The sequence below is a fragment of the Carettochelys insculpta genome, chromosome 8 (genome assembly GCF_033958435.1).
Source record: "Carettochelys insculpta isolate YL-2023 chromosome 8, ASM3395843v1, whole genome shotgun sequence".
NCBI lineage: Eukaryota > Metazoa > Chordata > Testudines > Carettochelyidae > Carettochelys > Carettochelys insculpta.
This window is the reverse complement of record NC_134144.1, coordinates 21,090,354-21,107,651: the sequence shown is the minus strand read 5'-3', so window position 1 is coordinate 21,107,651 and position 17,298 is coordinate 21,090,354. Positions and strand designations below refer to the sequence as shown.

The 17,298-nt window shown below is 39.7% G+C and overlaps 1 protein-coding gene across 1 annotated transcript; it reads right to left on the bottom strand.

The window, feature by feature from the left end:
- Window positions 1-8,874: 8,874 nt before the first annotated feature.
- Window positions 8,875-17,080, bottom strand: MSTN (myostatin). The gene is made up of 3 exons (XM_075002027.1): window positions 16,629-17,080; window positions 13,974-14,347; window positions 8,875-10,665 (listed from the first exon to the last, which is right to left on the bottom strand). The coding sequence occupies exons 1-3, from the start codon at window positions 16,999-17,001 to the stop codon at window positions 10,285-10,287; spliced, it is 1,128 nt and encodes a 375-aa protein (XP_074858128.1). The 5' UTR covers window positions 17,002-17,080; the 3' UTR covers window positions 8,875-10,284.
- Between the last annotated feature and the right edge of the window lie 218 nt (window positions 17,081-17,298).

Genomic DNA, 17,298 nt, shown 5'->3' with positions numbered 1-17,298 from the left:
TTTTAGTTTTGCTAAGGTACTGATTTTGGTGGAAGGTTCTTTTAAAACTATTTCATCAAATAGTCAGAAGAAAGGGAAACATTTGTCCAGCTATCTGAAAGAAAGGGGTGTTGTCTTTTTAAGGGCTATTTCTAACACTGGGGGGAATGGGTGGCGGGGGGGTGAAGGGAGAAAGATTACAACAGGGATGGACAGAAAGGACAAGAACAATTTGTAAGCAAATTTTTGCACTATAATAATTAAAATTAAAATGTATATTTTAAATAAAGGTGGTCTTTGAAAGAATTTATTTAAAAACATTATGTCTGAAGACTCAAGCATTTTTAAGGCTAAAGATGAATACGCATATTGTGCATCTAAAATCTACATAAGGATTTTTAGAGATGTGATTTTGTAATCTTCAGCAACAAACTCATGAAATGTTTAAAGAAAAATTTAAACCACGGTCTTGAAGACTAACAGGTTCTGAGTAAATATTACAGTAATGCACAACTGTTTTTTCAGTAAATTAGAGAAACTGAAGGCATGTCTTCATTACAGGCTGGACTGATGGGCAGCAATTGATCCAGTAGGAGTCCATTTATTGCATCTACTATAGATGCAATTAACCACCATGCACTCTCCCATTGACTCTGGTACTCCTCCAAAACAAGAAGAGTAAGTGGAGTTAATGGGAGAGCATTAGCTGTCAACTTACCATGGTGAAGACCTAAGCAGACCTAATTATGTTGACTTCAGCTATTGTTAGTCTCATAACTAAAGTTACATAACTTAGTATAGACAAGACCTGACAGCATATACTTCCTAGCTGGCTGACACCTGTTAAATGTCTTCATTATGACTTAATGGCTCTTCAACAGGTTCAGTGTCATGATAATAGATTTGGCAGGCTCGAAGGCTTTTCACTTTTAAGTTACTTGATTCCCTCCAGAGGGAGACTCACCAGGCTGCAGCAGCCTGCTGTGGGAACCTGCTGTAAGAGTCAAAATAGCAATAGAAAGAGGTGAGAGGTTTGGCACCAAGAGGAAGGAAAGGCAATGCCTTTCCTTGCCTCTTATAACCACCAGCCATGTCAGGAAGCCCCCAAGCTTTGAGAATTCTACATAATGTACGCAATAGTTCTGGAAGCTTTTGACCTCTCCAGATCTTGGAATGAATTAGTGGACCATCTCAGCAGGTCTTTTCACCATCACAAGTGGTCCATTCACCCAGATGTAATAGTTTCCAATGGTAGAGAGTTCCCCAAGTCACCACAAGGAGCAACAGGAAATGCCTTCAATTCAGCTCCTTCCTGAACTACAGCCCAGACTCACTGGCAGACACCTTTCTTCTTCGTTGGAAGGACCACCTCTTCTATGCAGTCCCTCCTATTCCACTCCACTAGGTTCTCCTCAAGATCTGGAGTGACAGAGCCTCAGTGAACCTGGTGGCAGGAATCTGGTCACATCAGTGTTGGTATACCACATTGTTTGAACTATCAGTAGACTTTCTGATCACCCAGCTATTAGTCTAAGACCTCATTGCCCAGCAGCATCCCAATCTGAAAATTCTCCACCTTATAACTCAGAAGCTGTGAAGTGGATTCCACTCAAGCTCGCATGCTCAGACCTCATCCAAGAGGTTCTTCTGGGCAGCAGAACACGTTCGACTGGGGCTATATGTTTGACAAATAGAAAAGATCCTTGCTTTGTTTGCAGAGCTGTATCCTTGAGACAAAATCATCAGTTTCCTTTATCTTGGACTACCTCCTGAAGTAGAAACAGTAGGTCTTGTCATGCATCAGTAAATGTCCACCTGTCTGTCATCTCAGCTTTTCACTTAGGAGAGTCTGTCTTCTCTGTTTTTGCTAACCATGTGATACAACAGTTTATAACAGGACTAGAGAGGTTATATCCTCAAATCTAGTGGTCCAGCCCAGTGTGGGACCTTACTCTGATTCTCTCCAGCTGATGAGGCCCCTGTTCAAACCACTAATGATATGCTCATTACTGTATTTGTCTTATAAGGTAGATGTCTTGGGCTACGTCTACACGTGCATGCTACATCGAAATAGCTTATTTCGATGTAGCAACATCGAAATAGTCTATTTCAATGAATAACGTCTACACGTCCTCCAGGGCTGGCAACGTCGACGTTCAACTTCGACGTTGGGCAGCACCACATCGAAATAGGCGCTGCGAGGGAACGTCTACACGCCAAAGTAGCACACATCGAAATAAGGGTGCCAGGAACAGCTGCAGACAGGGTCACAGGGTGGACTCAACAGCAAGCTGCTCCCTTAAAGGGCCCCTCCCAGACACAGTTGCACTAAACATCACAAGATCCACAGAGCCGACAACTGGTTGCAGACCCTGTGCATGCAGCATGGATCCCCAACTGCAGCAGCAGCAGCCAGAAGCCCTGGGCTAAGGGCTGCTGCACACGGTGACCATAGAGCCCCGCAGGGGCTGGAGAGAGAGCATCTCTCAACCCCTCAGCTGATGGCCACCATGGCGGACCCCGCTATTTCAATGTTGCGGGATGCGGATCGTCTACACGTGCCCTACTTCGACGTTCAACTTTGAAGTAGGGCGCTATTCCCATCCCCTCATGGGGTTAGCGACTTCCACGTCTCACCGCCTAATGTCGATTTCAACTTCGAAATAGCACCCAACATGTGTAGCCGTGACGGGCGCTATTCCAAAGTTGGCGCCGCTACTTCGAAGTAGCGTGCACATGTAGATGTGGCCTTGATCCTGATAAATTCAGCTAGGAGGGTATTTAAGATCAAGGCCCTTGCATACAAGGACAAGATACAACTTAGACTCCACCTGGCATTCCTCCCTAAATTGGTCTCAAGTTTACATGCCAGTCAAGACATATTCCTTCGAGTCTTACCCTAGGCCTCATGCCAACAGCCACAAGAAAATGTTCTGCTCCCCAGATGTGCATTATGCAAGTTAAATCAACTGTTTGCCACTGTGGTGGACAGGATGAAGGACCTCTCAGTGTCCTTCCAAAAGATGTCTTCTTGGATCATATTCTGTATCCAGGTATGCTATGACCTGGCAAAGGTCTCTGCCCTCACTGTCACAGTGCATTCCACCAGGTGTCAGGCTTCCTCAATGGCATTCCTGTCCTTGGTCCCAATCCAGATCTGTAAAGCAGCAAAATAGCCCTTGGTCCACAACTTGACTTCCTATTATGCTGTCACTCAGTATGCCAGAGGTGATGCAATCAGTGACTCCAGGAACCCCATCTCCTAGATAATGCCTGGGAGTCACGTAACTGAAATTCATATGAACAAGCACTCAAAGAAGAAAAAAATGGTTACCTCAGTATCGTAACTATTGTTTTCATAGATATATTGTTCATATCCATTCTAAACTCATGCATCTTCCCTTTGTTGGCATAATCTGGCAAAAAGGAACTGTAGAGGTTGTGGGTCAGCAGGGCCCAGTATGTGGTACCATGAAGGCATGACTCTAGGGAGCTCCACAATTGACCCGATGGATACTGCCAGGGGATACACCTTCTGGCATCTGTGCATGTAGTGTGCACACACCTACTTGGAATGGAGATGAGCAACACCTCTCAACGAACAATCAAAAAAGGTTGGTAACCATTTGTTTTATCCAGTGCAAGAGCTCTCAGTGCCATCTTTTTGTCCACATCCTTCTCATCCAAAGAGGAAACTATAACATTTGATGGATGTAAGGTAAGTCGTATTTTATCTGCAAATAATAAAGCTTCAGAAAAAACTGCTTATAATTTACCTACAGTTGGCCCGGATCTCCATTGCATAATACATACCACATTTACACCTTGCAAATTGGATGTCAAAAAAATTGGATTTGAAAGTGTTTTTACTCTCACTTCTACAGATATAGATAAATAGATAAAGTACAATGCAGTTCAGGTCCAGATGTAACCTTTTATGAATATTACAGTGGTATGAAAAGGGAAATATTACTTATTTTCTTCATATCATCCCTGCAAAATGTCACAAGTGAAAAAACCTGGACGCAAGAATGAATGGAGAAAAATATTTAGAAATTGAGTTGGTGTAGTTTTTAAAGTTTCATATTTCAAAGCTTGAAATAGGTATAAGTCACTTTGCATGTTTTGTACCTCCTGTCTGTGGGTAAACACAACTGAATAGAAATTGGTATTCAATGAGATGAGGTTATGGCATTTTGTGGGATGAGTCATCTATAGCAGTGAAGTAAGAAGCATTTTTCTGCAGCCTAACGCCTCACCTGTGGTATACAACATGACAACAGCATCATGGCCCAGTACACAGTAGGCAGTTTACCACAGCCACAAAGCATGTATGTGATGTGCCTTTCACATCACTCTCATTCTGGCCACCTGACATAGATTACTATCGGGCAACCTTTGAATAATGTTCTAGTGCATGACATAATTCACCATTTCAAAGTATCACAAGTACTTGGTATTAAAAACTCTGGAAATTTAAAGCCAGCTCAAGTCCTTAGGTCAAGGAAGATTTTGTTTAATGTTTGGCTAGCATGCTTTTTACAAAACAGATAGATCAAAGTCAGACAACAGAGGCAATGCATCTGAATGTTAGGTATGAATTTAATAAATTATCAATTTAAAGATGTAGCAACAGAACATCTTCTCTGCCTGACAAATCTGCCTAGGTATGAGAAACTCATTTTCCATTTTACCATTCTGTCGGAATACTGGTATTTTCTCATTTCAGGAAACTCTGGGCTCTTCCCAATCTATAAAGGCAGTTGCCATCTGCACTTCTTGTGCCTCCGCACTGCTTCCCAGGAAAAATCAGCCCCTTAACAACATAGATCTTGGAGGCACCAGAGTCTTCAGGGACTCAGCCCAGGTGATGATGAGGTCCAGGATCAGAGCATCCCAAAATGCATGGTGGAACCCTAGGCCCAATGGTCATTGAGGACCCAGAGTTTGTCTGACTTCTCTTGACACTCCCTAAAAAGAAGATCTCTGGGGCAGGCAGCCAGGTACCTTTCATGAACCAACTGTTGTACTTCTTTGTTCCTTCTCCAACTGTCCCTGTGGGTATAGTTGCTGCAGAAAGGTCAACCACATACTTTCCTCATGTCCCACCTCCTCTGTGTGCCTCTGCTCTTGCCAAGCCGGACAGAATTCCAGGAGCGATACCACAAAGCCTACGTGCTCCAGCAAACTCTTCAAATGTCACTAGGCTTCCCAGGCCATTCAGGTGTTAAAGAAATTGTCTTTAACCCCTGGATGGTATTCCAAGAAGGAGACCTGATTCTACAGGAAAGGCCCTGCCAGATGTTAAAATGGGACATGTAAATGTGGCACATCAGGGTCTCTTCCACTAGGTGATGGAGAAATCTAGATGTCCACTAGCATGTGGCAGTTAATGATCCTCTGAGGACACTCACAGTAGCCTGGTGTATGTCTCTCCCAATGCTTCCCTGTGTATCTAAGATGGGTGCATCTAGAATGGTATTAAAGTCTCTGCCTAGCACCAGGCACTTGTAACTATGCAAGGTGTCAAGAAAGGCAGCAAACCACTGGTAGAACTGCATCCCACTCTGATTTCCATATTGGAGCATAGATGATAAGACTGAGGATCAGCTCCTCCACATGGACCCAGGCATACAGTAGATGACCTGTCACAACCCCAACATTTCAAGCCATTGGTCCTGGGATAACACATGGGGCTATGAATACTTGGGTGTACCCCCCCAGGAGCTGAAAAGTGGGTACCCCCAAAGCTGGTGAAAGAGATAACAAATAAAGCCCCATGAATCATGAATAGAGGGGATCATGAATAGAGGTGGGCTGTGTCAGAAACAGCTGCTGCTGAGGAAGGAAGCCCAAGGCAGGGACCTGGCCCTGGCCCGTCCTCTTGCCTTGGCTCTTCTTACAAGCCGGAGAATCCCATTGTTTGTGGTAACCACTTGGAAGAGGAGTCCCTGCCTGTGTGTTTTGTTACTGCTGTGATGTTGAGGTGTTACCAGTAGCCATATGGGTGGGAAAGGGATCATAAAAGGAACAAATAAGATGGGGCCAGCAAACTGTAAGGGGACTATACATGACTGGGGAAATAGCAAACTGAAAGTGGGGGTTGGTGAGCAAGCAGAAGGAGCAGAAGGAAGCCCACCAGTCCAATGCAGATTAGGGTGGGAGGGAGAGAAAAGTCCAAGGGGCACATGTGCACTTATATGCACTTGTATGGAAGAGAATGATCCAGTGTAGGTGGACGCAAGCAATCAGATCCCAAGCTGGACTCATAGTGGATTGGTGGGGTAGATGGAGGGCTCAATTCCACTCCTCTCAATCCACCCCAGTGATAATGGCACAGTAGCTGCAACATCATCAGGAACAAGAAGTCCCATATGTGTAGAGAACCAGGCAGGGGCATTGCTGGAGCAGAAAGGATGGTCTCAGAATTGGCACGTGCATGCTGTTCTGACTGGTGGATCTACCTCTGCCTGTTCCGTAGAGCTCTGTGTGATGATGGAAAGTCACCTGAACCAGCCTTTTGACAGCTGGCTATTATTTGTGCTCTCCTCATTGTTTGGTATGATTTGCAGAACTGCTGGGCACTTACTGCTCCAATGAAAACCCAAGGGGAGCTGTACTTTGAACATATTGGCCACATCTACACCACAGCGATCTTTTGAAAGAAGTTCTTCTGGAAGAGATCTCCCGAAAAACACTTCTGTCAAAGAGTGCGTCCACATGTGAAAAAGCAGATTAAAAGATGCTCTTTCAATATAGAACATCCACACAGTCCCTGCTCTTTTCAAAGGATGGGCCACGGATTGAAAAATCTGGTGCCATGAGGACTCCTTTTTCGAAAAAAGGGCCCAGGCAGCGTCTACACATGCTTTTTCTCAAAAGAAGATTTCATAAGGAAGGGCTTTTCCTGATTCGGGAGCAGAAGAGGGCTTCCAGAAGAACAGCTGCATTCTTTTGATTTTGGCTCAAAAGAGCACATTTTGTGTGTGGACTCACTGCATGTTTTTTCAAAAAATGGCCTGATTTTCCAAAAGAACTTGCTAGTGTAGACATGGCCCTAAAATGCACACCAATGCAAAGTACTCAGAAAAAATCAGATCATAGGCATCTAAAATCGGTAATGCAAAAGTAGTGGGTAATTTTATCCTTAATTTCTCTGTTCCTCAGTTCTCCACATATAGAAAGGGGCTAATTCCCCTTTCTCACCTCACAAGGCTGTTGTGAAAATAAAAACATTAATATTTGCAGAGTGTTCATATGATATAATATTGGGTGCCATAGAATAGCTCACAAGGAAATTAATAATTCCATCTTTAGTGTTTGTGTTTAGTGCAATAAATAGACCTTAGGGCCACACCTTGAGCAACAAAGAGAAAACAAAATATGAAATACCTGCCCGTTAAGTGAGCACTGTCCATTCTCTGTGCTGAATGGAGCAGCATCATGTCAAAAAAAGGGCATATGAACATGTAATTAAAGATTAACAGACTGCACACTTACATGGGGGGTCGATTTAAGGATAACTCTGACATTTCCAAATTTTTGAGTGCTTAACTTTGCAAGCTTAATAATGTTCTTTTAATTAACGTAGTTTGCATGTGTGGCTGTACATTTATATTCTACAGTGTAGTGGAAATTTTGGAAAGGTTACTGTCACACTGAACGAGATTGGTAAAATGTAGTGACAAAATATTGCCACTTACATAAAGTCATTGTGTAAACTAGACATAGATCAGCACTGCCATATAATAGTGTATAAGTTCATTTCCGCCACAATGACTCTACCAGTGAATGTAATTTCATTTTGCTAAAGTTATCCAAATTTTGTGGAGCAGCACCAGCTAGACTAGACCTCTGTAAGTGTTCTGAGACTGCACATTAAGAGGAAAACTCATATTATGAATTTTCTGTTTTTTAAAGGCCTGACGCTATTCTCATTAGTCAGTAGCAAAATTAATGTTCTGACGAAGCAGGTCTTTGCTCACGAAAGCTTATGCTCCAAAATATCTGTTTGTCTATAAGGTGCCACAGGACTTCTTGTTGTTCTTAAAGATACAGACTAACACGGCTACCTCTCTGATACAATAGCAAAACTGTCATCAGATTCAATTGTGCAAGATCTGTTTCTCAGAGTTCAAACCTCTTTTTCCTGTTATTTAATCCCAATCACGCATTATGAATAGTCCCATGGATCCCAATGGTACTATTCACATGGGTAAAGTTATCTGTATTTTGTGTTTACAGGATTGAAGTCTGAAAGTGAATTCCTGACCCCACAGAAATCAATGGGAGTTTTGCCTTTGACTTCAGTAGACCTAGGATTCCACAGTTAATTTTTAGTTTTTTGCCTGCTTTCCACAATAAGTATGTCAGGATCCGAAAACAAAAACACCTTTTGAAAATTGTGTAGTACTCTCTGCAATTTTGGTTTTAGTAAACTAATTTGAAGATATATTAAAAGACCTAGGAGTCTAACATGGTAATCAAACTGGACAGGAACTGAACAGAAATGCATATCTGCAGCAGCAACTTTAGAAGCATGCCCAGTATTTCAATAATTAATTTCATTCAGTAGCACTAGAAGAAGATAGGCATTGCAAGTCCTAAATATTAGTAAACAAACTTCCTTAAATAGAAAATAGTGACACAAAACATTACCTAGATATTACACATCTATAAGTGTAAAAGGTAAGGGAAAAAGAAAACAAACAAGCTGATATTTTACTGTAAAATTACACAGAGAAAAATGTCAGTTGAAAGCTGGAATAACAAATAAAACCTGCAACTTTTGCATCATACAAAAACGAATGTATTTTAACAAGAATTATGTTGTTTTACTAATGCCAGTATTATGAATTTTTTTCTTTTGAAATTTAATTCACTTTCTAGCAAACAGGTAGATTTGAATTTTGATTATGGTAGCAAAATATACAATCATGTGAAGAAATCACAGTTTACTATATCTTTATGAAATAAAGGTAATATTTAATCAATCTTTTAATTTAAGAAAAATGCTTTTAATGAAATAGGAGGCTTTTGTACTATCATTGTTATAAATGGGTACAACATTGAATATATGGGAAATCTGTAATTGATCAACATGAAATCGGTAACCCATAAAACCTTTGTAACCACCCATCATTTACGCACAATGTAAAAAAATTAGCATAATCATCTATGGATTACTTTGTTGCAATGTCCATTATTTTGTCTACTAATTATTTGCACTAATATCCAAAATTGCTTTTATTGTATACACTAAAGCACAAGTTAACTTGACTCTTTCTTACCATAAACATATACCAACAGTAAATAAAAAAGAAACATTTATTTACAAAATAATGATGTATACATATTACACAAAATGTATTATATCAAAGTCTATGTATATATTTTTACAAAAATTGTAGCAACCAACTATTTGCATTGGTTTACCATAGTGCAAACTGTAATGTTGCAAAGGCAGTTAATTTGGGATTTTGATATTCATATTTTAATTCTTTTTCTCCACTGCCTTTTGTCTTACTGCAGTACAGGCTGAAACTATCACTAGGCTTAGAAAACAATTCACTTTTAAATTTAAAAGAAATCTATTTCCTAAGAAAGTGGAATATTACTGTACCTGAGGAGAGGGGAATTCATCATTGTATTGTGTTCTTTCACTTGATAACTGTTTTTGTTCAGCCTGATGTGATAGCACCACTTACGTTGATTACTAAAAGACTAATCATAAAAGGAATGGAAACATTATGCATACAGTATGCCATCCCTAATTTCTGAATTTGTTTGATTTTTGTGGAATTTCAACTTAACCAGTTTTTGGTTTTCTGCACTAAAAATTCAAGTGTTTAAGGACAATTCAGGTGGTGATATTGAGACAATTCTACATGCACCGGTATATTTTTGAAATACAATACTAAATGAAGCTGTAATGAAATTCATTCTCTGGCAGACAAAGAGTTAGCCTTTGTTTACTTGTATATGTTGAAACCTGGATATCAATTTGAATAATTGAAAACTGATTCCCTTAGAGTATAAGAAATTCATTGAGCAATCCGGTGATTTTGATTGTAGCTTATTCTTTTCACTGGTTAAAAACCAGCCATTTCATGTATTGTCTTTTAGTTCACATTCTCTAGCTTATGTTGTACTGAATATGCACTGTACAATACCCCATTGTACAGTCTGTGGCATGTAGGCTATAGCCTTTTGTACATAAATTCACAGTTTCAAAAATGTCAGAGGGGACAGAACTTTTTTCCGGTAAGTTCCACGTTTTATGAAGTAATAGCTCTTGCAAAGCACTCATGAGCACCCACAACGATCTACAACCATGGCTGGTATCTTTCCATATATTATTTGTTCTTTTCCATTGAAATACAGCATATTTATTGGGGACATCTTGGTGGGTGTGCAGCAGGGGCCTGCTGAACCTCTAGGGTTTGCTTGGTGGACAAGATGAGTATGCGGATATTTCTGTAAAAATACAAATTCACATTCTCCAGAGCAGTAATTGGCTTTGTATCTCTTGGGTGCAATAATCCAGTCCCATCCAAAAGCTTCAAAATCCACAGTCAGTGGGTAGCGACAGCATCGGGATTCTGTTGAATGCTCATCACAGTCAAGGCCAAAATCCCTACGGGATCTTTTTGGTGTGTCTGTAACCCTAACCTCTAAAAATGGATTCTGTGTAGGAAAAGAATAAAATTGAAAATATTATTGATGAATGAAGTATTTAGTATTTAAGTGGACACACTGAGGCATGAAAAATGCACAATGTCTCAGGCACTCAGATTGTTTTAAATTAATATTTGTAAATGGTATTTGTAAAAGCTTCTGGAATGCTCTGTGTTGTAACAAGGGTATGGTTTTTTAAAGGTAACAATATGCTCTTTGAGCTGTCCCTGACTACAGTTCATCTACTTTCAAGGTTTATACCTCTTTTTTATACTAATAAATGGGACTCTCCCCCTATTTCCTATTCAATAGTCATCATTCCTGAGCATCTTTTTCTGAAATCAACATACTGATCCCACACAGCTGGGGCTTTGATTAATGCTGTGAATGCTGAGCCAAAAGCTCGCTCCATTTCCATGATATAGAAGAGAGCAAAAGAGTACACACACACACGAAAGCAACTCTCAAGGCTTGTCTACACTAGCCCTCTCCTTCAAAGGGGGCATGTAAATGAGCCTGAGCGGTGAATAGCGATGAAGTGCCAAGCTGCATATGCAGCACCTCATTAGCATAATTCTCACCACGCGAACTTTGAAGTTGCTAACTTCAATGCGCCGGCAAGTGGTCTAGCCAGGGGTTAGCAACTTTGACGTTTGTGCTGCAAGAATTACGCTAATGGAATGCTGCATATGCAGTGCATCACCTCATTGCTATTCACCGCTCGGGCTCATTTACATGCCCCCTCCTAGAGGAGGGGCTAATGTAGACGAGCCCTAAAAGCTGCAGAAGGGAAAACATGTAGGCAAAACATTCTGTACTCCCCCTTCCTGAAGAGTTTATAGATGTCCCTGCACATACTGTTCACCTGAAGCTCAGCCGTCATTGAGAGGGGCCTCCTCTTTAACCAGAGGAGGGAAGAAGTTAGAGCAGTTGATGCTACCTGGCCTAACTGTTGAAAACATTACCGGAAATGGTGGTAGAAATGAATGCTGTTTCTAGTAACACTATTCCTGTTTTTCTACTCTATACCTTTCACCTCTCTCACAGGAGCTGACGCTATGTACAGGTATGCTAAGGGAAATTAATATTTTGGCTTGGCTGCTGAGAGAGCCTTATAGCTGGGCAACTCAGAGAGGCATGGAGGGCCATCATATATATGAATGACCACACTGTTGGGAAAGGAATTCCATACGGATCCTTGGGCTCTGTAGTTATCAGGGCTACCCCCTCTACCCAGGCATGCAGATCAAGACTCTCTGCTAAGGAAAGGCAAGAGTTGCAGCATAATTAGGGCTATGCCAAATTTACAGTCCATTTTGGTTAATTTCATAATCATAGGAATATAAAAATAATAAATTTAATGGTTTCTGCTGAAATTTCACAGTGTTGTAATTGTAGGGGTCTTGATCCAAAAAGGACTTGTGGAAGGGGGGGCACATGTTAATTGTTATGAGAGTTGAGGTGCTGCTGCTGATTGCAGTGCTAATTTCAGAGCTGGGCAGCTCTGAATTAGGTAGGGCTAGTGATATTCATTGCTTTATTGGTATAGATAAAACACTCAAATATACTTGTGCAGGTTGTGAGTGATTATTACTTTTCAAACATTACCAACAATGAAGGGAATTTTGACTTACCATTTTTGCTTAACAGCAACACACACAAACTTTTTTTTGTTCGTTTAGATTTCTAATAAAAAAAGCAAGAGGTGCTTATTTTGGGCTCTTGACGTAATTTTAAAAATTATATGTCATAAAAAGTACTATATTTTAGAACTGCAATTTTTGGAAGAAAGAGTTATTGGGCTTGTCTACACTTGGCCCCAACTTCGAAGGGGGCATGGTAATCAGGGTGACGGGAGATTACTAATAAAGCGCTGCGGTGAATACGCAGCACTTCATTATGCTAATTTTCCCCCGTGGCAACTTCAAAGTGTCAAACTTCCAAGTGCCCATGGCTGCATGCATACCAGCACCTTGAAGTTTGACACTTTGAAGTTGCTGTGGGGGAAAATTAGCTTAATTGAAGTGCTGTGTATTCACCGCAGCACTTCATTAGTAATCTCCCGCCACCCTGATTACCATGCCCCTTTTGAAGTTGGGGGCAAGTGTAGACCCAGCCATTGTATTATAAAATACAGTTTTGCCAATTAGTCTTGTACTTTTTTCTAAAGAAGTACTTTGTTCAAAGTTACAATAAACAAATAGCAAATTGTGATACTGATGTTCAATCAGAAACTCCTGTCTTTTTCAAATACTTAAACTGACGTTGCCTGTTGTCTCCTTTATATGCATGTATAACTCCCATTATAACTAACAGCAAATAAAATGTATTCAAAGTGTGAAGAAGATCCCTCTTGGTTTAAATGCAAGAGTTTGGTCAGCATTACAAGATTTGAGGCAACTTTTTCTCAAGTGCAGGAACCCAGCAACTCTCATTTTGTACTGTACATTAAAAATAAGTTTTAAGCAGCATTTTAATATGTTTACTTTATCCCTGAATTTAATAGCAAATATTTCCCCCTTTTCTAGCACCATCCATTGAATATCAAGGCCCCTTACAAACAAGGTAATGAAGCCTTCCAGCATCCTTTGAGGTAATTAAAGTAGTAGTATTACCTCCATTTTACAGATCAGGAAACTGAGACACGGGGTTTATGTCTTGATTACAAGGATTTGTCAACAGAAGTTTTTGTCAGAAGATACCTTTGACAAAACCTCTGTCAACGGATTTGCCCAGACCGCAAAAGCAGATTGAAAGAGCGATGCGCTCTGTTGACAGAGAGCGGCTGGACTGCCCAGCCACTCTATTGACAAAATGACCACCCAGAAGCACAGCAGAGAGGGCTGTGTGATTTCCTGGAAGCCTTTTCTATCGACATAAAGCCCCCTGGAATGTCCAGACTGGTGTTTTGTCAACAGATCTCTGTCAACAGCATTGTTCTTCCCCGTGGCAAGTGGGGTACAGCTGTCGACAAACATTCAGCGTTCTGTCGACTTACTGTCAACAGAACACCCTTGGGAATCTGGATGCTCTGCAGGTTTTGTTGATAAAACACACGTTTTGCTATCAAATCCCTCTAGTCTAGACCTAGCCAAGAAGATTAAGTGATTTGCACAAAGATCAGAGAGAAAATTTGTTGCAGAGCTGCGCTTATAGAACCCTGTCTTAAACCCCACTCCTATATTTTAAATCCTAGAAAATGCTTCCACTTCATTTCCTCAAAATATAATTTAAATCATGCTTTCCATTTCCAACTCTTTTTAAACAGGTCTATAGAATAAGAAAAGAATCTGTGGGATTTTTCCAATAGAACTTACCAGTCCATCTTCACCTGGTCCTGGGAAAGTTACTGCAAGGTCTTGTCCATTCTCATCAAAAGCTTTGATTTCAATGCCTAAGTTGGATTCAGGTTGTTTGAGCCAATTTTGTAACACTGTCTTCACATCAATACTCTGCCAAATACCAGTGCCTGGGTTCATGTCAAGTTTCAGAGATCGAATTCCAGTATATCTTGTACCATCTCTCATGGGTCTGATGAGTCTCAGGATCTGCACGAATACTGTTGTAGGTTTCTGGACTTGCCTCAGATATATCCACAACTGGGCCTTTACTACTTTGTTATATTGTATTTTAGAGCTAAATTTAAAGAAGCAACATTTTGGTTTCCCTTCCATTTGCACAAGCAAATCAGCTATAAATGAACGGAAAAAATAAATTACTGACCTAGGAGCAGAAATGAGTTTGCACAAACAAATAAATAAAATATCCAGCCTGTATAGTACATCTTAGCAAGATATGTTATCGGTGGAATATTGGCTGCAAAGGTGGCTCATAATGAATTAGGTTATCATATTACTCTTTTGTGGATTTTTATACGGTATGACATTATTTAACTGACATTAACAGAATTACTGTGCCTCAATTTTTAAGCAACTAGAAGAAATATATCATCATAAGGAATTGATGGTCATTTCCTGAACAAACATGTTTTAAGTTAGATTTGTTGTTTCCCAACCAAATCTAGTAGGATCTTTATGACCTGTAAGCTGTTCATTGATTTCTTTAGCTCAGGGATGAGCACATGGCAAAATATAAAAATGATGGGAAATAATGAGTTAGAAAGAGGCTGCAGAGAACATTCCCTTAGAATTCTCTCAGATTCTGAGTACTTACACAAACTGAGCAGCTGTACCAGTCAGTCTGGGAAATGAACACTTCCTCCAGTCAAAAATTACCTGCCGTCTCAATAAAGTACACAGCCTGCTTATCTTAAGAATGACTAAGAGTTAACACCTTTCTGAAATTCAATTCCTGCAGTTATCATTACAAAACACATGGAATAGCAAACCTATATTTTCTGATTAGTTGCTGCTGTGATACTATGGATGTTTGTAATGTATCAAACATTATCATTAGTGCCAGCATATCATATAAACAGAGGCAGCTGTGTACAAGCTACATTAACTAATTTCCCTTCCTTTTGTTTTATGATCAAACTGTCTGTCTGTTAATATAATAGTTTTAATCTTGCATGCATAATATTTTTATTTGAATTGTGTTACGGTAAAGTATTTTCAGTGTTGTGAGCTAACTACCCATGGTGCAGTGCAGGTGCAAAATCTATTAGACCCAGATGAAACTCTCTATTTTAAGGGGGTAGGAGGGTGAAAACAATTTCAGATGGTGCAGAATTCCAATATTCATAACCTCATCTCTTCAGATATTGACTTCTCTAATTCACTAAAAATGATGGTTGAGATTTTTAAAGCTGTTTGTGAAAACAGTGGAGAGAATTGTGAAGTGACAAATAAACAAAATATATAGATCACCATTCTTCACAAGGGAAGAATTAGATAATATTAGGTTATTATAAATATTAAGCTAAATTATAAAGGCTGGTTAGTTGGCCTTCACCTGCATCATCACAATCAAACTTCTGTAACACTGTACATTCTGTGTTGCTATAAAGTACCTACGCTGTTAATTTAGCCTTTATATTTTATAGTCAATTAACTTCTAGAAAAATATGTGTTCCCTAGTTGGCTACAGCTGCTGATATTATTCTGTTGTGTGTGTACTATATATCTCTGTTGCTCGTAAGATATCAATGCCTTATATGCCGTCTTCTTTTCAACTTTTGTCATCATATTCATAAGTGTTATGTTGAAAAACAGCTGCCATAGCCAAATACTTTAGCTGATTAAGAACATAAGATACTATAGTATTAGCTGTGCAAAAGATACTTGATAGGAGTCATGGCAGATGTTTAGCACTCAGAAGATAACTAAGAATCTGCTCATTCAGGAAATGCCTTCATTCTTTGCTGACACTACGAGAGTTGATAAATACACATGGGGCATTTCACTGTCTAAAACCTATGTTCTTACCCATCCTTTAAATATAAAGTTTACATTCACTGTTCACTGTTACCTGAGTGGCACTAGCTTATGAGCTCAGCAAAGGAAACAATTATTTAACCTTTTATTTGCACTTGTTATACTGTATTATAGTTATAATGTTTTAAATGGCAGTTTTGTCCACTTTAGTGTAATATTTAAAAAGTGATGGACCATAAAATCCTTGTTAAGAGACTTATAATTACCTTATTGTTTACATTTATTTATTTATTTATTACTTCTCTGTATTTACTATGGGAAATACCTTGAATATTGCAAATACCACAGTCAGTAAGCTGCAAATCTTAGATAGCTGTCTTAGGCAGTTGGCAAGATTTTACACTCTATTACTGTGTAAGTTATAAGGAAGCAGAAAAATAATACAATAAAGTAAAGGATCACAGTGAGGTCATTGGATGATGACTCAAATTATTTTAAAATATGCTCTTCTCCCTCCCGCTTACATACTTCTGCCAGCAGCCCATTAAAAGTGACTGAGACAAGATTTGTTGCTCTTAAGCACCAGGACAACTGTTTATAGTAGAACAGTGATATTAAAGTAGCAGGACTACTTACACTCTGTAGGCATTGTAATAATAGTCTCAGTTGTAGCATGATAATCATCATCTTCCAAAGAACCATCACTGCTGTCATCTCTCTGGACATCATATTGATCAATCAGTTCTTGCAATGGAGGAGCTTTGGGTAAAAGCTGTTTTATAGTATCCCTGCTAATATTAGGAGCTTGCTCCAGACGAAGTTTGCTGAGGATTTGAATTTTTATGGCTTCTATCCTGGAAGATTTTGTATTTTGCCTCCACGTACATGCAATACACAGTTCATCTTTTTCTGCATTCTCTTTTGGCTGGCTACTGTCATTAAGAGCCCCTGGGCCAAGTATAATCAGCACAAACAGGTAAATATGAACACAGATTTGTTGCTTTTGCATGATCTCACATTCGATGCAGTCGTTTCCCTTCCTTGCTGTCTTAGTTTTTTTTTTCTTGAGTACTAAACAGATCCCTAAAGGCAAGTATAATCCGAGAAACAACTTGCTACACTAGTGAATCATATATCCTCCAAGAGGACTTTTATATGTTAACTTTGGGTAGACTCATGTCACCAAAACCGATGATTGGCTGTTGCGCCAACAATGAATCTAGCTGTCAGAGGTTAAAGCCCTGTCTGTCACAACTCACTAGATCGCATTTTGTTACAGCCAAGGGTGAACTGATTTATCTGACCA

Bases quoted from the DNA above. Each gene is read 5' to 3' on its own strand.
- MSTN (XM_075002027.1), bottom strand. From the start codon at position 17,001: ATGCAAAAGCAACAAATCTGTGTTCATATTTACCTGTTTGTGCTGATT. The intron at 14,348-16,628 runs GTAAGTAGTCCT...GTTCATTTATAG, and splicing joins TATTACAATGCCTACAGAGT to CTGATTTGCTTGTGCAAATG. The intron at 10,666-13,973 runs GTAAGTTCTATT...TTTCCTACACAG, and splicing joins GACCAGGTGAAGATGGACTG to AATCCATTTTTAGAGGTTAG.